Source organism: Bombina bombina, chromosome 2 (genome assembly GCF_027579735.1).
Source record: "Bombina bombina isolate aBomBom1 chromosome 2, aBomBom1.pri, whole genome shotgun sequence".
NCBI classification, from domain to species: Eukaryota; Metazoa; Chordata; class Amphibia; order Anura; family Bombinatoridae; genus Bombina; species Bombina bombina.
Genome location: NC_069500.1, coordinates 1,160,353,202 through 1,160,380,843, shown reverse-complemented (window position 1 = coordinate 1,160,380,843; position 27,642 = coordinate 1,160,353,202). Strand labels below are relative to the sequence as shown.

Sequence of the window (27,642 nt, the reverse complement as noted above, 5' to 3'; positions counted from 1 at the left end):
AGGCCTTTTTGATGGCCATAGTATTTGATGGAGTAATGTGAATTTATTTTATGGCATTTCCAAAATAAATGTTCACAGTCACAGACACATACACACACACGGACATATACAGACACACACACATTTATCTATTGCTGAAATATATATATATATAAAAACAACACAGATTTATTGAAACAATACTTCTCCAAACATAATACTATGTGCTGAAATCCAACAGAACTAAAATAAATATCTAGCTGAATAAAAGAAAGGTTCATCGCTACCTCTAAACTTTAAGCTCCATGGGCAGTCTCTTATTATACCCTCTAGAATGTAAGCTCTGTACAGGGAGTGCAGAATTATTAGGCAAGTTGTATTTTTGAGGATTAATTTTATTATTGCACAACAACCATGTTCTCAATGAACCCAAAAAACTCATTAATATCAAAGCTGAATAGTTTTGGAAGTAGTTTTTAGTTTGTTTTTAGTTATAGCTATTTTAGGGGGATATCTGTGTGTGCAGGTGACTATTACTGTGCATAATTATTAGGCAACTTAACAAAAAACAAATATATACCCATTTCAATTATTTATTTTTACCAGTGAAACCAATATAACATCTCAACATTCACAAATATACATTTCTGACATTCAAAAACAAAACAATAACAAATCAGTGACCAATATAGCCACCTTTCTTTGCAAGGACACTCAAAAGCCTGCCATCCATGGATTCTGTCAGTGTTTTGATCTGTTCACCATCAACATTGCGTGCAGCAGCAACCACAGCCTCCCAGACACTGTTCAGAGAGGTGTACTGTTTTCCCTCCTTGTAAATCTCACATTTGATGATGGACCACAAGTTCTCAATGGGGTTCAGATCAGGTGAACAAGGAGGCCATGTCATTAGATTTTCTTCTTTTATGCCCTTTCTTGCCAGCCACGCTGTGGAGTACTTGGATGCGTGTGATGGAGCATTGTCCTGCATGAAAATCATGTTTTTCTTGAAGGATGCAGACTTCTTCCTGTACCACTGCTTGAAGAAGGTGTCTTCCAGAAACTGGCAGTAGGACTGGGAGTTGAGCTTGACTCCATCCTCAACCCGAAAAGGCCCCACAAGCTCATCTTTGATGATACCAGCCCAAACCAGTACTCCACCTCCACCTTGCTGGCGTCTGAGTCGGACTGGAGCTCTCTGCCCTTTACCAATCCAGCCACAGGCCCATCCATCTGGCCCATCAAGACTCACTCTCATTTCATCAGTCCATAAAACCTTAGAAAAATCAGTCTTGATATATTTCTTGGCCCAGTCTTGACGTTTCAGCTTGTGTGTCTTGTTCAGTGGTGGTCGTCTTTCAGCCTTTCTTACCTTGGCCATTTCTCTGAGTATTGCACACCTTGTGCTTTTGGGCACTCCAGTGATGTTGCAGCTCTGAAATATGGCCAAACTGGTGGCAAGTGGCATCTTGGCCGCTGTACGCTTGACTTTTCTCAGTTCATGGGCAGTTATTTTGCGCCTTGGTTCTTCCACACGCTTCTTGCGACCCTGTTGACTATTTTGAATGAAACGCTTGATTGTTCGATGATCATGCTTCAGAAGCTTTGCAATTTTAAGAGTGCTGCATCCCTCTGCAAGATATCTCATTATTTTTGACTTTTCTGAGCCTGTCAAGTCCTTCTTTTGACCCATTTTGCCAAAGGAAAGGAAGTTGCCTAATAATTATGCACACCTGATATAGGGTGTTGATGTCATTAGACCACACCCCTTCTCATTACAGAGAAGCACATCACCTAATATGCTTAATTGGTAGTAGGCTTTCGAGCCTATACAGCTTGGAGTAAGACAACATGCATAAAGAGGATAATATGGTCAAAATACTAATTTGCCTAATAATTCTGCACTCCCTGTATAATACTCCTAAAATAACTGTAAGCTTCTTACAAATATAGCTGCAAAAAAGTGCTGCCCCCTCCCAATCTGCTGCCCTAGGCAAGTGTCTTGTTTGCCTAGGCCAAAATATGCCCCGGGTGGGGTTCAGCAGTTAACGCTTATCCCTATGACCTAGTGAAACACAAAAATGCAAGTTACTACATGGTTTATATTTATCATATTACTAATATAGTGCACCCCACAACATTTATGTTGTGCAATGTGTATGCATAATTTCCATCAGGTATTAGTTTCTATGAAGGCAGCACTGAAATGATATGTCGGATAATGTTTGAGTGCAATGCCGACTGAGGACAAAATTCCTCTCAAGAAAAAGAGTTTTTCTTTTAGTTTTATAGCGTTCCAAAAAGCTTAAATGCAAAGTATTTCGGTTTTGTGTGCGAGTGCAAAATGTAACCAACAATTTGTAAAGTGTGAACAAGAAGCGTGCGACTATCACTTTGCAGTGAACTTAAAAGCCACTCGTTATAAGAATCAGTTGTATTAAAATGCTTTGGTTAAACATTTTAACCAAAAATGTATAATACCAAATAGAGTGCTATTACTTGTGTGAGACTGGGTGCAAAATAATGCACCACTATTTATAAATTACACTTGACTTGTCCTCTGCCCAATGCAGTAGTTAAACACATAGCTAAAATTCTGCAGCAGTCACACTGCCAGATGGAAGACAGTCACAGAGAAGCAGGTGCTTGTGGGTGTCTGTTTCTGTTTGATTGTGGATGTCTGTTTTGTGTGTGCCTGTGAATTTTAATAAGCTTCTGTGTTTTTTTAACTTACATCTCACTTTTTACTATTTAATGACAACAAGTTTAAAATATTATAGTGACAGAAGGAAGTTGTTTTTGTAAATCAAACTATCTGTAGTATATTAAACTAGTTGTTTTGGGTTATAATAAAATAACACAATGTTTATAAAAAGTCTGCACACCCTCATGAAACAAAAATCCAGGAAAAAAATTGTTAATTTGTAGGAAATTTTTAAATTGAAGAATAAAAAATATCAACACCCTGATTGTATAGATTGTATAAGTCTAAACATCCCACCCAACTAATACTTTGTGGAAGCACCTTTTGCATTTGTTAAAGCAGCAAGTCATTGTGAATATGTCTCTATTAACTTTACATATACAGAGGCCCATTTATCAAGCTCCAAATGGAGCTTGTGGGCCCGTGTTTCTGGTGAGTCTTCAGACTCGCCAGAAACAGCACTTATGAAGCAGCGATCTAAAGACCACTGCTCCATAACCCTGTCCGTCTGCTCTGAGCAGGCGGACAGGAATCGCCACAATTCAACCCGATCGAGTATGATCGGGTTGATTGACACCTCCCTGCTGGCGGCCCATTGGTCGCGAATCTGCAGGGGGCGGCATTGCATCAGCAGCTCTTGTGAGCTGCTGGTGGAATGCTGAATACGGAGAGCGCATTGCTCTCCGCATTCAGTGATGTCTGTCGGACCAGATCCGCACTGTCGGATCAGGTCCGACAGACATTTGATAAATAGGCCTCATAGACTTTGGTATTTTATCCCACTCTTCTTTGAAAAAAGTTCAAGTTCCTTCAAATGGCGAGGGGATCTCTTGTGTACAGTTCTGTTTAGGTCATTTCATAGGTTTTCAATGGGATTATGTTCTGGGTTTTGACTGGGCCATTCCAAGATTTTGATTTTCCTTTTCTTAAGCCATGCCTTGGTTGACTTGGATGTTTGCTTTAGGTCATTGTCATGTTGGAATGTAAAATTCTCCTTCATCTTTAGATTTCTGACTGATATGAGCAGGTTTTGTGCCTAAATATCTTGATATTTGGAACTATTTATTTTACCATCTATCTTGACAAAAGCCCATGGCCCAGCTCAAGAGAAGCAGCCCCAAAGCATGATGCTACCACCTCCATTATTCAAAGTCGGTTTGGTGTTTCTTGGATGACAAACTTTATTGGCTTTATTACTTTAAACATATGCTTTACAATTTAGGCCAAAAACTCAAGCTTTGTCTCGTCAGACCATAGCACATTTTCCCACATGGTTTGGGATGACTGAATTAATAGTTTGCTATAATTTAGATGAGCTTGGGTTTTTCTGTTTGTAAGAAAGGGTTTCCGTCTTACCATTCATCTCCATAGCCCAGACATTATCAGAATACACAAGATGGTGGTCACATGCAAGGAGTGACCGGTATCTGCCAGAAATTGCTGTAGCTTCTCCAGCATTGCTGTTGGCCTCTCTGTAGCCTACTTATGAGTTTTCTCCTTATCCTCTCATCAGCTTTGGAGGTTTATCCTGATCTCTGCAATGCCTCTGTGGTGACACATTTACTCCTCCACTTACTGATGATAGTTTTTAACAGTGCTCCATGGTATATCCAGTGCCTTTAAAATGCTTTCATATCCCTTTCTTAATTGGTACTTTTTTCTTGCAGTTTCTGGCATTAATCTGGGTTTAATTTGAATCGCTTTCATTGATTGCAACTGTATGCTATTTACCTACAGGCAGGGTTTAGAATGTGATTGGCTAACTATGAACACAGCTAGACCCCCATTATAAAAGTGTTGCAGACTTATGCAATCACGGTGCTATTGTTTTTTATTTTTTTATTATTATTATTATTATTATTATTTAAAATGTTCCTAAAAATCAACTATTTGTTTTTTTCTCTGGATTTTGGTAGATGGAGGATCACATTACAGATGGAAAGAGACTGATATTTACATTGTTGTTATTTCTGTACATTATTGTTATTTTTGTACATTTCAAAAACCTGCAATTTCATAAGGGCATGTAGACTTTTTTTATATCCACTTCATCCATATAGATTTATAGATATTGAGCTCTAGAGATATATACATATATATACTATATATATATATATATATATATATATATATATATATATATATATATATATATATATATATATATATATATATATATATATACTGTATGTATATATATATATACTGTATGTATATATATATATATACTGTCTATATATATATATATATATATATATATAGATATATAGATATATACAGTATATATAGATAGATAGATAGATAGATAGATAGATAGATAGATAGATAGATATTCTTCTCAGTGAAGAACAATGCTTTTTAAACAGTTGACTATGGTATTGTCCATGGCACTGTGATGTGTGCTGCAAAATACCTCAACAATTCACACACAATTATACAGTTGCAAGAAGAGAAGGAAAAGGTAAAAGGATTCCACGTCTGGATATATCCTATGTAAGGGAAGAAGTAAATTCATAAATAAAAAGCAAAGAAATATAAACACACACATATTTTTTGTGTTCACAATTTGTTTTAAGTAGGTCTGATATCACAAGGAAAAGCAGCCAGCACAAATCCTGTCTAAAATAGCCTCTAGTAATTTGCTTCTTTCAAAAATATTAAGACACAGTACTTTGCGAACCCATATTCTCTACGCTAACAACAAAAATATAAAAAATGAAACATTTTTAGCTACTTGTCTCTCTGTCAACTTGTCCCCTCAAGATAAAATCACAAAGCAAGATTAGAAGCACTCATAGCTTTCACATTTTTTTTCAGTTCACAGCCTAGAAATGTTATGACATCCCTCATAATTGTGCCTAGAGTTTTGTTTACATTTGAGGTTTTTATTAAAGTTAGTAAATTATACCTAAAATAATGTATAGGCATTCTTCTTAAAGGGTCACTAAAGTCAAAATTAAAGTTTCATAATTCAGCTAAAGTATGTAAAAAAAACAACAACTTACCAATAGTCTTCCATTATCAGAACATGCACATTCTTGTTATATGCAAGTTCACCGTATATCCGTACATGCATTTTGTGATTGGCTGATGGCTGTCACATGATACAAAAGGAGAGAAAACCTAGGTTGTTCACCAAAAATGGGCCAGCATCTAAACTTACATTCTTGCATTTCAAATAAAGATACCAAGAGAATAAAGAACATTTGATAATAGGAGTAAATTAGAAAGTTGCTTAACATGTCATGCTCTATCTGAAGCATGAAAGAAAAAATTTGGGTTCAGTGTCCCTTTAACCCCTTAACGACACGAGTCGTACAGGGTACGTCGCACACAACCTGGTCTTTAAAGACCAGCGACGTACCCTTTACGACGTTGGGGATTAAAGCGGCTGGAAGCAATCCTGAACACTTCCAGCTGCTTCACGGTTATTGCAGTGATGCCTCGATATCGAGGCATCACTGCAATAACCTTTTTCCCCATCCGATGCAGAGAGAGCCACTCTGTGACCCTCTCTGCACCGGCATCAATGGCCGTAATCGTTGGTGGGTGTGAGCTGACGTGGGAGGCGGGTGGGCGGCCATCGATGAAAGGCTGAAGAGAGAGGGGGCGGGATCGGGGCGGGGTTTCGGGAGCGCGCGTGTGCACAGGGGGGCGGCGGGCAGGCGCGTGCCCCGGGAGGGAGCAGGTGGGAACCGCTACACTACAGAAAAAACATTTGATATAAGTGGCAGTAAGGGGGGATAAAATCCCTAATAAAAGTAAATCTAAGGGATCTGGGAGCGGATGGGGGATTGGTCTGTGGGGGGGGGAAGCTACACTACAGAAAAAAGGAAAAAAAATTAAAAAAGTAAGGTGGAGGGTTAGAGAGCTGTTTGGGGGGGGGATCAGGGAGGTTGGGGGCTAAGGGTGATCCTACACAACTGCATATGTAAATATGCTATACAATTTTTTTTTTTTTTTTTTTTAAATATACCTTTTATTTTAGTACTGGCAGACTTTCTGCCAGTACTTAAGATGGCGGGGACAATTGTGGGATGGGGAGGGAAGAGAGCTGTTTGGGAGGGATCCTGGGGTGTGATGTGTCAGGTGGGAGGCTGATCTCTACGCTAAAGCTAAAATTAACCCTGCAAGCTCCCTACAAATGACCTAATTAACCCCTGCACTGCAGCGGCATTTAGCGGCCTTATAATTACCAAAAAGCCACGCCAAAGCCATATATGTCTGCTATATCTGAACAAAGGGGATCCCAGAGAAGCATTTACAATCATTTATGCCATACTTGCAAAAGTTGTTTGTAAATAATTTCAGTGAGAAACCTAAAATTGTGAAAAATTATACGTTTTTTTTATTTGATCGCATTTGGCGGTGAAATGATAGCATGAAATATACCAAGATGGGCCTAGATCAATACTTGGGGTTGTCTACTACACTACACTAAAGCTAAAATTAACCCTAGACGCTCCCTACATGCTCCCTAATTAACCCCTTCACTGCTGGGCATAATACACGTGTGATGTGCAGTGGCATTTAGCGGCCTTCTAATTACCAAAAAGCAACGCCAAAGTCATATATGTCTGCTATTTCTGAACAAAGGGGATCCCAGAGAAGCATTTACAACCATTTATGCCATAATTGCACAAGTTGTTTGTAATATTTGGGAAAAAGTGAACAATTTTTTTTATTTGATTGCATTTGGTGGTGAAATGGTGGCATGAAATATACCAAAATGGGCCTACATCAATACTTTGGGATGTCTTCTAAAAAAAAATATATACATGTCAATGGATATTCAGGGATTCCTGAAAGATATCAGTGTTCCAATGTAACTAGCGCTCATTTTGAAAAAAAGTGGTAAGGAAATAGCAAAGTGCTACTTGTATTTTTGGCCCTATAACTTGCAAAAAAAAACAAAGAACATGTAAACATTGGGTATTTCTAAACTCAGAATATTTTATCATTTTTTTTTAAAGTAAATGATAAGATATGATGAAAACAATGGTATCTTTAGAAAGTACATTTAATAGCGAGAAAAACGGTATATAATATGTATGGGTACAGTAAATGAGTAAGAGGAAAATTACAGCTAAACACAAACACCGCAGAAATTTAAAAATAGCCTTGGTCCTTCAGGGAAAGAAATTGAAAAATGGCCTTGTCCTTAAGGGGTTAAGTGTAACTTAGTATTGGGGTTAATTTAGGGGGGGTTAGGTTAGGGGGCTAAGTAATTAAATTAGTTATTTGCGTTGTGGGGGATTGGTAGTTTAGGAGTTAATAGATTAATTAGGTTTATTGCGATGTGGGGGTTTGGCGGTTTAGGGGTTAATAGGTTAATTAGGTTTATTGCGATGTGGGGGGTTGGCGGTTTAGGAGTTAATAGGTTAATTAGGTTTATTGCGATGTGGGGGTTTGTCGGTTTAGGGGTTAATAGGTTAATTAGGTTTATTGCAATGTGGGGAGTTGGCGGTTTAGGCGTTAATATTTTAATTACGTTATCTGCAGATTAGGGGGTAATTACTTTATTATTTTGCAATGTTTGTGTTTCGGTGTTTGTTATTACTTTGTGCGGGAGGTTACGATTTTTTTGTTATCCTTCGTGCGGGTGGTTAGGTTTTTTTATTTCTTGCAGGCGGTTACGTGTTTTTTCGTTGTTTCGTGCGGTTGCGTTTTTTTGTTTTTTTTTAAGGCTTTGCTTGCCTATGCTTCATCCAGGTGGATTCTTTTGGCTGCCTCCTGCAGCCAACATTCCTTTAAGGATGCGTGCGCAACTGGCGACGGCAACGGATGCGTTACAAACACGATTATAGTATAGATACCAGATGACCAGTATTGAGTGGGTCAGTCTTGTATTTCAACCATCTACATTGTAAAATATATTAACCCCTTAATGAAACGAGTCGTACAGGGTACATCGCACACAACCTGGTCTTTAAAGACCAGCGACGTACCCTGTACGACTTTGGGGATTAAAGCGGCTTGAAGCGATCCTGATCGCTTCCAGACACTTTACAGTTATTGCAGTGATGCCTCGATATCGAGGCAACCTGCAATAAAATGTTTCCCCCATCCGATGCATAGAGAGCCACTCTGTGGCCGTCTCTGCACCGGCATCGATGGCCGCAATTGTTGGTGGGTGGGAGCCGACGTGGGAGGCGGGTGGGCGGCCATCGATGGAACATTGAAGAGAGAGGGGGGCGGGATCGGGGGCGGGGTTGTTGGGAGCACACACGGGCGCGCGCGTGTGCACGGGGAGCGGCAGGCGGGCGTGTGCATGGGGAGGGAGTGGGTTGGAACCGCTATACTACAGAAAAAAGTTGATAAGTGGGAGACAGGGGGGATCAGCAGACAATGTTAATTGTAAGGGATCTGGGAGGGGGTGGTGGTTTGTCTATGGGGGGGAAGCTACATTACAGAAAAAAAATAAAAAAATATAAAAAAAAAGGCATTTTTTTCTAAACTGGGTACTGGCAGACAGTACCCGAATATTGCATAATTCGAATATTACATTTAAAAGCATTAGAAATACTATTACAATCTAAATTCGAATTTTTCGAATTCGAATACACGTATTGCATAATTCGAATATTACATTTAAAGAAAAAGCATTAGAAATACTATTACCATCTAAATTCAAATTTTTTGAATTCGAATACACGTATTGCATAATTCGAATATTACATTTAAAGAAAAAGCATTAGAAATACTATTACAATCTAAATTCGAATTTTTCTAATTCGAATATTGCATAATTCGAATATTACATTTAAAGAAAAAGCATTAGAAATACTATTACAATCTAAATTCGAATTTTTCGAATTCGAATACACGTATTGCATAATTCGAATATTACATTTAAAGAAAAAGCATTAGCAATACTATTACAATCTAAATTCGAATTGTTCGAATTCGAATATTGCATAATTCGAATATTACATTTAAAAGCATTAGAAATACTATTACAATCTAAATTCGAATTTTTCGAATTCGAATACACGTATTGCATAATTCGAATATTACATTTAAAGAAAAAGCATTAAAAATACTATTACAATCTAAATTCAAATTTTTCGAATTCGAATACACGTATTGCATAATTCGAATATTACATTTAAAGAAAAAGCATTAGAAATACTATTACAATCTAAATTCGAATTTTTCGAATTCGAATATTGCATAATTCGAATATTACATTTAAAGAAAAAGCATTAGAAATACTATTACTATCTAAATTCAAATTTTTCGAATTCGAATACACGTATTGCATAATTTGAATATTACATTTAAAGAAAAAGCATTAGAAATACTATTACAATCTAAATTCGAATTTTTCGAATTCGAATACACGTATTGCATAATTCGAATATTACATTTAAAGAAAAAGCATTAGAAATACTATTACAATCTAAATTCGAATTTTTCGAATTCGAATATTGCATAATTCGAATATTACATTTAAAGAAAAAGCATTAGAAATACTATTACAATCTAAATTCGAATTTTTCGAATTCAAATATTTTCGAATGCAATCGTAAAATTCGAAACCGAACATTCGAAAATCGAATGTTATGTAAACATTCGAAATTCGATTTGAATGAACGAATATGTTAAAATTTGTGCCGTTTTTCGAATGTTGCGAAACATTCGCCCATCCCTACCTACAAGCTACCTAATTAATCCCTGCACTGCTGGGCATAATACATGTGTGGTGCGCAGCGGCATTTAGCAGCCTTATAATTACCAAAAAGCAACGCCAAAGCCATATATGTCTGCTATTTCTAAACAAAAGGGATCCCAGAGAAGCATTTACAACCATTTATGCCATAATTGCACAAGTTGTTTGTAAATAATTTCAGTGAGAAACCTAAAATTGTGAAATATTTTACATTTTTTTTAATTTGATTGCATTTAGCGGTGAAATGGTAGCATGAAATATACCAAGATGGGCCTAGATCAATACTTGGGGTTGTCTACTACACTACACTAAAGCTAAAATTAACCCTAGACGCTCCCTACATCCTCCCTAATTAACCCCTTCACTGCTGGGCATATTACACGTGTGATGCGCAGTGGCATTTAGCAGCCTTCTAATTATCAAAAAGCAACGCCAAAGCCATATAAGTCTGCTATTTCTGAACAAAGGGAATCCCAGAGAAGCATTTACAACCATTTATGCAATAATTGCACAAGTTGTTTGTAAATAATTTCTGTGAGAAACCTAAAGTTTGTGAAAAAATTTGTGAAAAAGTGAAAAAAAAAAATTATTTGATCGCATTTGGCGGTGAAATGGTGGCATGAAATATACCAAAATGGGCCTAGATCAATACTTTGGGATGTCTTCTAAAAAAATATATATACATGTCAAGGGATATTCAGGTATTCCTGACAGATATCAGGGTTCCAATGTAACTAGCGCTCATTTTGAAAAAAAGTGGTTTTGAAATAGCAAAGTGCTACTTGTATTTATTGCCCTATAACTTGCAAAAAAAGCAAAGAACATGTAAACATTGGGTATTTCTAAATTCAGGAAAAAATTTAGAAACTATTTAGCATGGGTGTTTTTTGGTGGTTGTAGATGTGTAACAGATTTTGGGGGTCAAATTTAGAAAAAGTGTGTTTTTTTTCATTTTTTCTCATATTTTATAATATTTTTAATAGTAAATTATAAGATATGATGAAAATAATGGTATCTTAGAAAGTCCATTTAATGGTGAGAAAAATGGTATATAATATGTGGGGGTACAGTAAATGAGTAATAGGAAAATTACAGCTAAACACAAACATCGCAGAAATGTAAAAATAGCCCTGGTCCCTATTGGAAAGAAATTCAAAAATGGCCTTGGTCCTTAAGGGGTTAAACAAATGACACCTAAATGCCCGCTGTTCTAATCCCCTGGTTTTGCTGCTTCTTCTACTAAACATGCAGTACCAGCCACTTTTGCATTTATGCCAGGCTGGTAGCCTGTGTAGCAGGCTGGCAGCCAAGCCCAGTAGCCTCCTCCTACTCACTTCCCCTGTACATACAGGCTGGTTCACAGTGTTTTACAGGCAGCAAAATATGCATAGAGGGCTACAGAAGAATGGTGACAATAAGGACACAAGGTGTTCAACAAATGCATGGTACCAAGAAGCATCAACAATCGAGACTAACACCAGTATGTGTGAGTCCTACATTGTTCCCCATCATACTTCCCTTGGCATAAAAATGATGCAGATAGATGTGTTTTTTAGAGAGACTGCATGGCAAATGGTTTGATCTCTGACATGTATTCTTCTTAGTCCCAGCTAACACCCTTGTATTGGTAAGCATATGGCAAACTTACTTTATCATTTAACTGATTATAAGAATTTTTAAAATATTTTGGTTTTGTGAAAGATGTGAAAGAATATGTTCATCAGGTTTCATATACAGAATTAAATCAAGCACAGAACAAAAATGAAAAAAAATACACGCTAGATAACCTATTTTATTTATATTAAAAAAAAAAATGTAATTTACTTAGCTGGCACCAGTCTCCATCAAAAGTACTTTTTTTTTACTTCTATGAAAAGGTGGGCGTGCCAGCCAATGAGAAACTTTACTACCGTTGCTATTGAGGATAATACAAACATGTTCACATGCCTTTCTGTTAAGGTGAAGGGCTAATGCATGCAGAGTTAGTCAAAGGGGAAACCTTTACGAAGCCAAAGTAAACAGGCACTGTTTCTTCATTTCACTGATTATTTGTTTGCTGTTAGCCATTCACCTCTTTAGCAGAGGCACTGGAGTTCACTTATATTATCCCCAATAGTGCAGGTGGTATGGATTTTCATTAGTTGTACCACTAGTTTGGTTATTAAAATAGCATAAAAAAGTATGTTATATGGCATTAAAAAAATAATCTTAACACATCTGTGCACTGTCTTTGTCAGTATGGAGTGTTTTACTATTTACTATCAAAGACTGATGTGGGTGTGGTTTAGCATGGTATTCTATTGATAGTGAGATAGTTTTTACTAGACTTGTAAATACATTGTATTTATCTGTAATAGTTTTCAAATGACTGCACCGCATAAACTTATCAGATACCTCACAACTACTAGCTTTCCAACACAACACATTTCTTACATCATTTTTTTTATTTTTTATCTTTTTGTCCCTTTTCACAGAGCATTCCTTGGGGTCGATTTATTATAGTGCGAGCGGACATGATACGATGTAGCGTATCATACGAAACAGATTCAGTACAGGACTGAACAAGCAATGTACATGGATAGCACTCAACAATTAGAAAAGCTTGTGTCAATATTAGATACTGGATAGAAAGGATCCATGCAAGAACATTCTGTCTGCATAGAGACGTTTAAAACTTAACTTTTATTTCAAAATAAAAACCAATTGAAATGATACACACAATTAAAAACACTGTAACATAAAGGGCCCCCCAAGGTTAGAGAATAAGGTACTGCTCCAGGTAGCAGTGGAATAAGAGAGTATAGGTACTCGGTACAATATAGTAACCTCTTAACAGTATAAACAATATAACCTGCCCACTGGGTGTGTGTATCTATTAGCAATATTCAAATCACACAGTGCCCAGATACTAGAGCAAAGTCTATGTCTAAGTGATTGATATTACAGATCTCCAACCGTCTAAGTAAGATCCTATTAGTTGAGTGGCACCTCTAATGGGGTATAATAGTAGGGTACAATGGCTACACCCAGAAGGCGATGAATTTAATATTATTAGAGTCAATATATATGGTGCCTTATAAATTGGGTTAGTATATATTGATATATAGACCCTGGATAGAGGAGGTGCAGTAAAGATAAGATCAATCCCTTACCCTCGTAAACGGAAGTAAGAATATAACTTGTAGCTGTAATCTATGACAGTCACCACTAAAAGGTAGTCGTATTATTCTATAGGTGCAATACCATAGATAACTAAGTAGGTATACTGTAGTTTAGGACGACAAACTACCCTCTCCCAATTAGTTAGGGGGGATAATTAGTAGTCAAGATTTTTCTTATAGTAAAAATTTATCCAAGGTAATTAACTGTACATATGGTTACTTGGAGGTAATGGTATAACACTGTGGGTATTACACCAGAGACGGTTGAGTAGGTATATTATTAATATTTATATGCCCGTTTTTTCTATAGTGAATAGGCGATTTAAGAAACAATATATTTTATTTCAACTTAGCAACAATCAGGTGTGTTTGGTGTGACTGTATTTATTTAGAAAGTACAAATCCGACTCCCAATTGGTTTTGGGGGGATCATTAATATTCAGAAGACCCAGCTGTATTTGCACGTGTGCAGTTTAACTTCTATCAGGTGTTTAACCATAAACACAATATCTATATATATATTTTTTGAGAGAAGAATGCAGTGTCAAATAGATCAATTTAACAGTCTGCCACAGTTGTCATGTGACTTTATGAATCAGTGTAATTAAACACCGCCAAGTTCTCCCCACTTTAAAGTGCTACCACTGAGTATCTTTCTGTATATTTCTCTTAAATATCTATGATTGTATCGTTCAAAAATAGTAATTAATTATTTAGATACTAGCCAGTGTGAGAGCGTAAAGGTTACACCTTAAGTTAGCGCATAAAGTTTCTACTGGTACTCCCAAAGGGGTAATAGTTGCGAGATTGTTACCAAATAAGATAAAAGATAATATGTTAGGGGGAGTAGGGACGCTTAGGTCCCTCTCCGGTTGTGTGTTTTAAATTGCTGTAACGGCCCTCGCGGGTCTACCTATAGTTCCGTAAAACTTATTTTGACTTGTTACTATTAGGTAGTCCTTCTAAACATAATTTAGTGCTGCTCCGGTATCCTTGGTATTTGTTATTTTGTAATATTTCCTGTCAATGACAGGACGGTATAATAGGTAATATTATCTTTTATCTTATTTGGTAACAATCTCGCAACTATTACCCCTTTGGGAGTACCAGTAGAAACTTTATGCGCTAACTTAAGGTGTAACCTTTACGCTCTCACACTGGCTAGTATCTAAATAATTAATTACTATTTTTGAACGATACAATCATAGATATTTAAGAGAAATATACAGAAAGATACTCAGTGGTAGCACTTTAAAGTGGGGAGAACTTGGCGGTGTTTAATTACACTGATTCATAAAGTCACATGACAACTGTGGCAGACTGTTAAATTGATCTATTTGACACTGCATTCTTCTCTCAAAAAATATATATATAGATATTGTGTTTATGGTTAAACACCTGATAGAAGTTAAACTGCACACGTGCAAATACAGCTGGGTCTTCTGAATATTAATGATCCCCCCAAAACCAGTTGGGAGTCGGATTTGTACTTTCTAAATAAATACAGTCACACCAAACACACCTGATTGTTGCTAAGTTGAAATAAAATATATTGTTTCTTAAATCGCCTATTCACTATAGAAAAAACGGGCATATAAATATTAATAATATACCTACTCAACCGTCTCTGGTGTAATACCCACAGTGTTATACCATTACCTCCAAGTAACCATATGTACAGTTAATTACCTTGGATAAATTTTTACTATAAGAAAAATCTTGACTACTAATTATCCCCCCTAACTAATTGGGAGAGGGTAGTTTGTCGTCCTAAACTACAGTATACCTACTTAGTTATCTATGGTATTGCACCTATAGAATAATACAACTACCTTTTAGTGGTGACTGTCATAGATTACAGCTACAAGTTATATTCTTACCTCCGTTTACGAGGGTAAGGGATTGATCTTATCTTTACTGCACCTCCTCTATCCAGGGTCTATATATCAATATATACTAACCCAATTTATAAGGCACCATATATATTGACTCTAATAATATTAAATTCATCGCCTTCTGGGTGTAGCCATTGTACCCTACTATTATACCCCATTAGAGGTGCCACTCAACTAATAGGATCTTACTTAGACGGTTGGAGATCTGTAATATCAATCACTTAGACATAGACTTTGCTCTAGTATCTGGGCACTGTGTGATTTGAATATTGCTAATAGATACACACACCCAGTGGGCAGGTTATATTGTTTATACTGTTAAGAGGTTACTATATTGTACCGAGTACCTATACTCTCTTATTCCACTGCTACCTGGAGCAGTACCTTATTCTCTAACCTTGGGGGGGCCTTTATGTTACAGTGTTTTTAATTGTGTGTATCATTTCAATTGGTTTTTATTTTGAAATAAAAGTTAAGTTTTAAACGTCTCTATGCAGACAGAATGTTCTTGCATGGATCCTTTCTATCCAGTATCTAATATTGACACAAGCTTTTCTAATTGTTGAGTGCTATCCATGTACATTGCTTGTTCAGTCCTGTACTGAATCTGTTTCGTATGTCTCTCTCCACATATGTACAGCACCCGCCCTCGAGTTATTGATTATGGTTCCCCCTACTATGTGGGACTGATTATAATTATTAGGGCAACAATTCCAGTAGTGCCATCGTCATCCCTTTTCTCCTTGTATGACAAGGATGTAGCGTATCATGTCCGCTGCACATCGGTAAATGCCGACAGCATACACTGTCTGCATTTATTATTGCACCAGCAGTTCACAGTGTGAACTGCTGGTGCAATACCGCCCCCTGCAGATTTGAGGCCAATCGGCCGCTAGCAGGGGGTGTCAATCAACCCGATTGAATAGGATCCGGCTGATTTCTGTTCGCCACCTCAGAGCAGGAGAACAGGTTATGGAGAAAAACACGGGCCATTGATAAATTGACCTCCTTGGCTTTTTTCCATTTTGGGGATGTCATTCTTCTATATCCTGAGAAAACATTATAAATAAAACACTGTAATTTTATGGTTTCATTGAAAAGCTGAAATTGTAGCAGATAGCAGATGTTTAAACTAGGAAATAGGTTCATAAATAAAATATGATTATCTGAACGTTCATTCATCATTGCAGTTAAGTGATTGGATGTAAGAAAAAATGTAGATTGAAAAATAGCACATCACCGTTAAGGGTTAATTGCACACATCATGTATTTAACTAGCACCCTGCAGGGCAACAAGCAAGGCAGTCATGAGTAATAAGAAGCTATTTTTTGTATGAACTTTTCCTTTCTTCTTTTCTTTCTAACATATTGGTTTGCAGAACAATAGCCAACAAATACATTTTTGTGTGTTTGCTCAAACCAAGTGCAGGAAATATAGATGGTCTGAATGTATAGATGAAGTTAGCTACTCATAAATTACTCGGCTCTGGATTAGTTGTGAACCTGCTAGATTGCCCTGAGCAATTCTAGTGTGATACTGGAGTATTTTATGAGAGCATGCAGCTCTATGTCAGAGGAAGTAATGGAGACCAGGGTGCCTCTGTGTGTTTAAAAGCAGCAGAGGAGAATTTTCTAAGAAGGTTTTAATTTTTTTATTTATTCATTTTTTAACTTTTACATTTTATAAAATCTTGGCTTTAACAACTGCTTTTAGATTTGTGCAAAACTGAATGCTCTGCTTCTCTTTTTAAGACCATCCCTGATAAATCAATGGCAGCGTTTATTCACAGATTGAATATTCCCATCTGTTAATTGCATATATATATTATCTGTTAGCAAGTAACTGCGTATGTCAGCACATGCCAAGTGACTACAATTATGTGTTATGTAATATTCATTCGGCATTCTGAAGCAGCAACCCATTCAGATACAGCAAGTCATCCAGATGTTAATGATGTCAGGACTGCATAGTCACTGGATGATTCATGCAAGAGTGAGGATAAGGCCCCGCGGTGTTGCAATACGTAGGTAATACTCTCGTGCTGGTTCTTGCATGAGAAGAGTATGTTCTTGTGGTTAAATAACATGTTGTGTTAAAGGGAATGTCATGTCTACTATTTCTTTCACAAGTAAATTGACTCAGTTTTCATAGCACACTTTTAATTCATGCACAGGCTGTTAAAATGTGACATACTAATAACAAGTAAAGTAAGTAAGTACAGGAGTAAATCATTGACATGATAGCACTCACCACTTGTATATACTTGTTATAGTGTTGCATATAGAATCTGAGCTAGATATAAAGCTAGATCATGTTACCTTAAAGGGACACTCAATCAAAATTAAACTTTTATTATTCAGATAGAGCATGCCATTTTAAACAACTTTCCAATTTACTTCTATTAACAAAATGTGCATAGTCTTTTTATATTTAAACTTTTTGAGTCACCAGCTCCTACTGAGCATGTGCAAGAATAAGCGTGTATGCATTTGTGAATGGCTGATGGCTGTCACATGGTACGTGTATGCATTTGTGATTGGCTGATGGCTGTCACATGATACAGGGGGAGTGGAAAAATACATAACTTTTAAAATTGTCAGAAAAAAAATCTACTACTCATTTGAAGTTCAGACTAAGTGCTATTGCATTGTCTTGTTATCTTGCATTTGTTGATTATGCAAATCTACTGTGTTGACTGGTCCTTTAAGCAATGTTGGGGCAGGGGTAGACATACAGGAAATGTGACGGGGTAAAGGTACACACAATGTGACAGGGGTAAAGGTACACACAATAGGTCATTTGTATATACACAGGTAATGAGGCAGGAGTAAAGGTAAAGACAATATGGCAGAGGTATATACAGAAGTAATAGGGTAGGGTATATACATACATACATGGGCGGCCGCAGAAAATGAAGGTGAGGCAAAAAATTAAATGTGCCTAGATAGATAGATAGATAGATAGATAGATAGATAGATAGATAGATAGATAGATGATAGATAGATAGATAGATAGATAGATAGATGGACAGATCAATCCAATTGTCATGCACTTACTTCCTACATATGCAAAGTGCCCGGGAGCTTCCTCCAAATCCAATTACATAGAACAAATAGGTAGCTTGAGGGCAGTCCTAGGTTCTTACGTTTTTTTTATTTATGTTGCATAAAAAAATCTTTACATCAAAGTTGTCAAAGTTTTGGCTCTTTGAAGTACATTGAAATTTCAAAATGTTTGGTTTTATCATGCCAAACAATGAGCTATATATTTATATATAAACTTCATAAATAAACTTTATTGTGCATGTGAACGTTTTTGGGGAAACTCTCCCCTTCCTTCCTCAGTGAGTACAGTGTTATTGCAGTAAATAAAACAACCAGTCTGGAACCCTGGCAGTTGTGATTACAAACTAGTAAGCTTTTTCCTGCACTACTAGCCTAGGAAAAAGCTTACTAGTTTACTAGTACACTATATTTTTGTAGTCACTATTTGTTAAACTTTAATACACATTTATACTTTTCTTTTTTTGGGGGGGGGGTATAATAAAATGAATATCTTAATCCACATTCCTTATAAATTAAAATAGTAGTATATAGTTTTATTTATTAATTTATTTAGTGTTTTGCTTTTTTGATTTGTTGCATAATATAGTTATAAAAAAGAAAAACTAAATTAAAATTAAACACAAAAGAACCAACATAAGCTAACATATAAAACCTAAAACTGCTGACAGTACATTACCTAAGATATGCAAAATGTACATTTCTCTATTTGTGCTATTGGCAAATCTTTTAACAAACTATTTCAGTATAAAAGGGTTAACTCAGAGCACAGTGCATCCCTTCCCCCGACTACCACTTGTGCCGAGGGTCTGCCCATACAAATAAATATATAAGCCTTGGTGAAGGGTCAGACAATACTCCCAGCTGCCTTTCCCAGTGTATGAGACTCATATACACAGACAGCATGGAGAAGGGGCATGACCTCATGCAAAACGTTCTACCTTCCAGAACTGTCACTCCCCACCACTGTATAATGCATGCTAGGAATTACAGAATCACAATAATGAGAGTGAAATAGTGAACTATAAATTCCAGAATGCTATATAACTCTTAGAATACTGTGCTTCTTTCTCTAAAACGCAGCTACATTCAGGGGGATTAAAAGAATAAAAGTGGACATTCAATTGTCTTGTTTTTTTCTGCAATTTGTACTCTAGGTGGAAACATGGGCATTCCCTTGTGGATGCCCATGTATACATAGGTAATTGGAGATGGATAAAGATATAGACATTGGGATGGGGTTTATACACAGGTAATGGGACAGGTGTATATAAACACAGGGAATGAGACAGGTGTATATACACAGGCAATTGGGCAGGTGTATATACACAGTTAATAGGGAAAGGTATATACACAGGTAATGGGGCAGGTGTATATACACAGGTAATGGGGAAAGGTATATACACAGGTAATGGGGCAGGGGTATATACACCGACAGTGGGTGAGGGGTAAATGTAAAGCCAATGGGGCAGGATAGTGCTATTATCTCTAGTATTCCTTTTAAATTATACAAGTTGCTTCCTATGATGGCCACTCAGAAGGAGTCACTACATGTTCATAACAGACAGATAGCACACTGTTACTATAACTGAGTGTGTCAAGTTGCTCTAAAAAAAATCCAGTATTGCAAGCAACCCCATTTTAACAACTTGCATTTTATCTTGCGCTCAATGTTTCCTCTTTTTCTGATGTGAATCATCTTACATTGATAAATCATTTGTTGATGATTGTGCCAATAAAAACTTTTAAGAATCTGTTAAATATATTGCATTTATGCAGGAGATTTATTACATTATATAACAGTAATATACATGTATAGTTTTTGGAGTATGTAGTGTAAAATTAACTAGAGGGTCACTAACGTAAGAACTTTAGTGCTTTTGTTAAGGCTTAGCTGTTATCAGTTAAAAACAACACTTCCTTCAGAAAGGGCCTTAATGCAATTTTAAGAACCTAAATAGCTTTTCCTTCCTCACAAATGTTATATCTTGGAAAACTTAAAAAAATAATATCCAAGTACTGGTAAATGACTTTTGGGTATTATTTTTTTATTCAAGCATTTCTAATACATAGATAAGGTTGAAAAAAGACCGAAGTCCAACGAGTTCAACCTATACAAACCTAAAATACTTACAAAAAGCTCCAGTTAAGCTTAAATAACCCCACTAAAATGTGACCTACAGGGAGTGCAGAATTATTAGGCAAGTTGTATTTTTGAGGATTAATTTTATTATTGAGCAACAACCATGTTCTCAATGAACCCAAAAAACTCATTAATATCAAAGCTGAATAGTTTTGGAAGTACTGTAGTTTTTAGTTTGTTTTTAGTTATAGCTATTTTAGGGGGATATCTGTGTGTGCAGGTGACTATTACTGTGCATAATTATTAGGCAACTTAACAAAAAACAAATATATACCCATTTCAATTATTTATTTTTACCAGTGAAATCAATATAACATCTCAACATTCACAAATATACATTTCTGACATTCAAAAACAAAACAAAAACAAATCAGTGACCAATATAGCCACCTTTCTTTGCAAGGACACTCAAAAGCCTGCCATCCATGGATTCTGTCAGTATTTTGATCTGTTCACCATCAACATTGCGTGCAGCAGCAACCACAGCCTCCCAGACACTGTTCAGAGAGGTGTACTGTTTTCCCTCCTTGTAAATCTCACATTTGATGATGGACCACAGGTTCTCAATGGGGTTCAGATCAGGTGAACAAGGAGGCCATGTCATTAGATTTTCTTCTTTTATACCCTTTCTTGCCAGCCACGCTGTGGAGTACTTGGACGCGTGTGATGGAGCATTGTCCTGCATGAAAATCATGTTTTTCTTGAAGGATGCAGACTTCTTCCTGTACCACTGCTTGAAGAAGGTGTCTTCCAGAAACTGGCAGTAGGACTGGGAGTTGAGCTTGACTCCATCCTCAACCCGAAAAGGCCCCACAAGCTCATCTTTGATGATACCAGCCCAAACCAGTACTCCACCTCCACCTTGCTGGCGTCTGAGTCGGACTGGAGCTCTCTGCCCTTTACCAATCCAGCCACGGGCCCATCCATCTGGCCCATCAAGACTCACTCTCATTTCATCAGTCCATAAAACCTTAGAAAAATCAGTCTTGAGATATTTCTTGGCCCAGTCTTGACGTTTCAGCTTGTGTGTCTTGTTCAGTGGTTGTCGTCTTTCAGCCTTTCTTACCTTGGCCATGTCTCTGAGTATTGCACACCTTGTGCTTTTGGGCACTCCAGTGATGTTGCAGCTCTGAAATATGGCCAAACTGGTGGCAAGTGGCATCTTGGCAGCTGCACGCTTGACTTTTCTCAGTTCATGGGCAGTTATTTTGTGCCTTGGTTTTTCCACATGCTTCTTGCGACCCTGTTGACTATTTTGAATGAAACGCTTGATTGTTCGATGATCACGCTTCAGAAGCTTTGCAATTTTAAGAGTGCTGCATCCCTCTGCAAGATATCTCACTATTTTTTACTTTTCTGAGCCTGTCAAGTCCTTCTTTTGACCCATTTTGCCAAAGTAAAGGAAGTTGCCTAATAATTATGCACACCTGATATAGGGTGTTGATGTCATTAGACCACACCCCTTCTCATTACAGAGATGCACATCACCTAATATGCTTAATTGGTAGTAGGCTTTCAAGCCTATACAGCTTGGAGTAAGACAACATGCATAAAGAGGATAATGTGGTTAAAATACTCATTTGCCTAATAATTCTGCACTCCCTGTATTTAATACTAGCAATCATATCCATGAATTTCGTCTATATACAGAAATGTATCCAGACTATTTTTAAATGTATCTAGGGTATTGGCATTCACTACCTCCTTTGGTAATGAGTTCCACAATTTTATTGCTCTTACAGTGAAAAAACGTTTCCGTTGCAGGAGATTAAATCTCCTTTCCTACAACCTTAATAAAGGCAGAATACAAGGATCTTTTCTAGACATGTAACCTTCATTTATATGTCTTTATCTACTGAAAAACAAATCTTTAAACCCTTTAAAATGTTTACCTTCCTCTGTATTTCAGGCTCTCTATGCATTAATTATGAAACATGGTAGCAGCATTTAAGGGAGACTCTCCAAAAAAATTAAATTAGATGTTGAGATATATTGTTAAAACTTTGTTTATATTTAACAGATATTTTTTTCCCTAGTCCATTAAAATTTTCTGATCAAAATGAATTCTTCAGATGCAATGGTGTAGTAACAGAGCGCTAATGGATATGCCTTAAGCTCTCTCCCAAAAGTCCCCTAGTGGACTTAAATGGATACAAAGTAGATAGTGTATGGAAGTGAGCGCTACACGCAGAAAGGCTAAGGTGAATTCTTCAGCACAGCTATTTAATATCTGTGTTCCAATCTAAGTAAAAAAATCACTGTGTTTGACTAAATTTGTGTGTGTGTGTGTCTAATGTGTGTATTATGAGTGTAACTGACTGTTCAATGTATTGTTGATGTGTTTTGTGACACCTCTTTGTTTTGTGAAACAGTTAACCAGAGCTTTGAGTTTGCACTAACCCAACGCATATTAACTACAATTGCGCTCAAGCGATTGCATTTACTTTCAACTTGTAATACAAGCAAAAATCCTGATGCGCGCAAACACCCGCGATAAACCCATTTTCGCTTGCACGTAACTGTTAGCGTTCCGCTCATAATCTAGTCCAAAATTAATTAAAGCTTTATTGTTGCTATATAGTGTAGATTTGATTCAAAACAAATGAAGTACCAGTTGCAGCCAATGAAACCTAGCATTATGGACGTAACCTGGAGTCTAGCTTGTACACTCATGCCATAGGTTGGTCATCCCTGCAGTATGTTGACCCGATATATATGTCAGCAAGAATTCTGGAATATCTGGATCTCCCACATTTAGATTGGTTAAATACTCAAATGCCTGTAAGTTACAAGTATTTTGCTCTTTTTGTTAAAAATACTATCAGCCTCCACCCCCTCAATCCGTATACATACTGGAAGGTTTCTATCATATCACCTCTCTCCCTTCTCTCATCTAAATTATACATATTTACGTAAACAGGTCTTTTTAAGTAAGTTCATTTTTTTAGACCATGTACCATTTTAGTAGCCCTCCTCCAGAACCATACACAATATTGTGATTTCATCATCAAGTGAGCACTTAATCCCTAGGTATGCAACATACATTCCCTGCTCATGTTAACAGCTGTTAAAAAAAAGTTAGCTGGTCTTAGAAATACATTATATATATATATATATATATATATTTATTTTTGAGTTAAATATCCCTTTAAAATTATTATAAATGTATGAATTCTCATTCTTTCCATGGTGTTAACATAAATTCCTGTAATTGTCATTTAAAGGTCTTACTCCCGCTGCTTACCAACCTGTATATTCCGCATCAAAGCATGGAGTTATAGGATTTACAAGATCAATCGCTGTAAGTATAACTTGATAAACATTAATCTATTTTACTGGTTACAATATTATTGGCCCACAGTACATTTAATTTTAAGGTAATAGATATAACAGAGTCCCTATTATAGCAAGAAACTACTATTATTTGACTGAAGGAAAAAATTAAGTGCAGACAGCATCATGATTCTGTAATTAGTTTATTTTTTCTATTATATTTGCTGTTCAGTTAGTTATTTAAAAGGACATGATACCCAAATGTTGAAACACTTGAAAGTGATGCAGCATAGCTGTAAAAAGCTGACTAGAAAATATCACCTGAACATCTCTATGTAAATATGAAAGATATTTTACCTCAAAATGTCCTAAGTATTCACACCCCATTGTAAAGGACTTTAAGCAGCCAATCAGTATGCCTGTCCCGGTCCTGCAAGGGACCATGCCTCATGCACACTCATGTTATTTCTCTATTCAGTTTAAAGTGAATGTAAAGTTTCATCAAGTAGTGCCCGGTTTTTAAAAATACTAATAAAAACAGGGGCACTTTCATTGATGAAACTTTACATTGCACCATATTTGTAGAAATACTTACCTCTTCGTCTTGAAGCCGCTCCAGATTGTCGCAAGCCTCTTCCTACGTCAGCAATGATGATTCCGGCATCCTCCAATAACGGCTTCCCCCCTGGGGGAAGCATTGCCTAAAGCAACGCTGTGATTGGAGGGAGGTCGGAATTGTCATTTCTGACGTAGGGAGAGGCTTGTGACGGGCTGGCGAAGTGCTGGAGCGGCTTTCAAGACAAAGAGGTAAGTATTTCTACAAATATGGTGCAATGTAAAGTTTCATCAATGAAAGTGCCCCTGTTTTTAATAGTATTTTTAAAAACCGGGCACTACTTGATGAAACTTTACATTCACTTTAAGGAAGTTTACAATGAAATCTCAAGAGATCACAGTAAAACAGTTCATGACATCAACACTGCTGTTCATTTCTTTCTTCTTTTTTTTTACCTGCAGCTGGGCAGTAAATGAAAGATAACTTTTTACAGAACACTTATTCTGGCGAGCTGAAGAAATTATGAGATAAAATATCTTCCTTTTTTACATAGAGATGTTCAGACAATATTTTGCTGTCAGCTTTTTACAGTTACAGTCAAGTGATTTAGCATGAAAGTATTATGTCCCTTTAATAAAGTCTAATTAAGTATTCCAGATGTTATTTTATGACGTTATCTGTACTTTTTTCCTTCTCATGTGTATTATATAAACAAAGTCATTCAAAGAACAACCAAGTTACACAAAAAGAACAAAGTGTTCTTAAGCATTGTTTGATTACTTGCTGCTGAGCAAACTTCTGATTTCATAGTACGTGAATCTAATGACAGTGTATAAAACTGGTAAGAAATATTTAACTTAAAAGTTATACTTAAGTTCCACAAATATTTTTAACTAAAAACTTACCATTAAAGCACACAATGATGACTTAGTATTATGTTTGTCCTTGTTGCTAACGTTGTATAAAAAATTATTTATTTTCTCACACATATTATTTTCATTAAAGGAACATTGCACACTAGATTTTTTTTTTGTATACATTTTTTGTAGATGATCCATTTTTCTAGCCCATCTGGGAGTGTTTTTGTAACATTGTATAGTTTAGCTTATTTTTTTATAACATTGTGCTGATTTTCAGACTCCTAACCAAGCCCCAAAGCATCAGATGTAGACTGAAGTCTACAGATTCCTGCATCTTCTGTTTGTGTAATGGCTCTTTTCATATTGAGGGGAGGGGGGGTCTGCTCTTCCTGCTCTCTCAGCCCCTTTTAGTGGGTGCCCCAGCCTAACCTTATCAACAGTGCTAAACTGGGAGCTCATAAGTAAGTTTTTAAAAGGTTTTATACTGGATTTCTAAATCAGTATCTGTGCATATTCTTCTTTATAGTAGTGTCTAATACATACAGTTATATGAAAATTGGTGTATACTGTCCCCTTTAGAAGGCATTTACACAAACATTCAAAGAACAATCAGAATTTGTAAAATAACATTCCTAAACATTGTTGGTTAGAAAATCTAAATTAATTGAAACAAAATATTAAGTACAAAACTTAAATGTAATAACACTAAAAGGACAAAATCAAAAGTAAATTAAAATATAAAGTACAAAGTTAAAATGCAACAAATAACGTATGTCATATAGTGCTATATTGTACTTTGCATAGTTCTCCTTCACATCCAGAAATGCAGGGATTAACCCATTAGAGATATTGTAAAATGTGTCTTTCTAGAATCTTGCAGTGTTGGAGGATCATTTTAGATAATCTCATTTAAGCAAATGACTTCAGATCCTTAGTCACAATTTTGTGAAATAAATAGCCCCAAAACATTTTTAAATATCAAATGGAGCTGGGGTTTGGTTATAAAGCACCCAACACCCCTCTTCATGTTGACTTAGTTATGTAATTGCACATTTATTTGCATACGTCAAGGTCTCCGATTAATATCCGGATAACACTAAATATAATTATGTCAGACAATAAAACTATAATTAGTATTAATCCCAGGCAAATTTTGAATTAAAATGTTTATAACTTTAATTAAGAATATTTCTACACTCGCATTACACAAAATAATATAATAATATATTAATTAATAGATTAATTAAAAAAAATACAGCAAATATGCAGAAATACAAGGAAAGAAATAAAAATAAAAAAAATTAAAGTACGAGTAAAGTCAAAATTAAACATTCTTGATTCAGATACTTACTTTACTTCTATTAACAGATCTTCTTTGTTCTCTAACACCTAGATTACGAGTCTTGCGTTAGCCTTAAAAAGCAGCGTTGAGAGGTCCCAACGCTGCTTTTTAACGCCCGCTGATATTACGAGTCTTGAAATGGCAGGCTCACCGCTCACTTTTTGGCCAGACTCGAAAATACCGCAAATTCATTTACGTCAATTGCGTATCCTATATCTTCAATGGGACTTGCATAGCACCGGTATTACGAGTCTTCCAAAAAGTGAGCGGTAGACCCTCTCCTGTCAAGCCTGGTACCGCATTTTAAAGTCAGTAGTTAGGAGTTTTATGGTCTAACGCCGTAGCATAAAACTCTTAACTAAAGTGCTAAAATGTACACTAACACCCATAAACTACCTATTAACCCCTAAGCCGAGGCCCCCCCACATCGCAAACACTAAAATAATATTTTTAACCCCTATTCTGCCGAACCGGATATCGCCGCCACTAAAAAATATATATTAACCCCTAAACCGCCGCACTCCCGCATCGCAAACACTAGTTAAATTTTATTAACCCCATAATCTGCCGTCCCTAACATTACCGACATCTACTTACATTTATTAACCCCTAATCTGCCGCCCCCAACGTCGCCGCCACTATACTAAAGTTATTAACCCCTAAGTCTAACCCTAACCCTAACACCCCCTAACTTAAATATAATTTAAAATAATCTAAATAAAATAACTACAATTAACTAAATTATTCCTATTTAAAACGAAATACTTACCTATAAAATAAACCCTAAGCTAGCTACAATATAACTAATAGTTACATTGTATCTAGCTTAGTGTTTTTTACAGGCAACTTTGTATTTATTTTAACTAGGTAGAATAGTTATTAAATAGTTATTAACTATTTAATAGCTACCTAGTTAAAATAAAGACAAATTTACCTGTAAAATAAAACCTAACCTAAGTTACAATTACACCTAACACTACACTATAATTAAATT

General features: G+C 36.3%; 1 protein-coding gene across 2 annotated transcripts in view; it reads left to right on the top strand.

Annotated features, from left to right (window-relative positions):
- The window catches only part of HPGD (15-hydroxyprostaglandin dehydrogenase), a 222,648-nt gene that overhangs the window by 114,577 nt on the left and 80,429 nt on the right, over nt 1-27,642 (top strand). For both annotated transcript variants that reach the window (XM_053703841.1, XM_053703840.1), the window contains exon 5: nt 23,842-23,918. In XM_053703841.1, the coding sequence (XP_053559816.1) occupies nt 23,842-23,918 (77 nt within the window). The remainder of the gene's footprint in view (nt 1-23,841; nt 23,919-27,642) is intronic.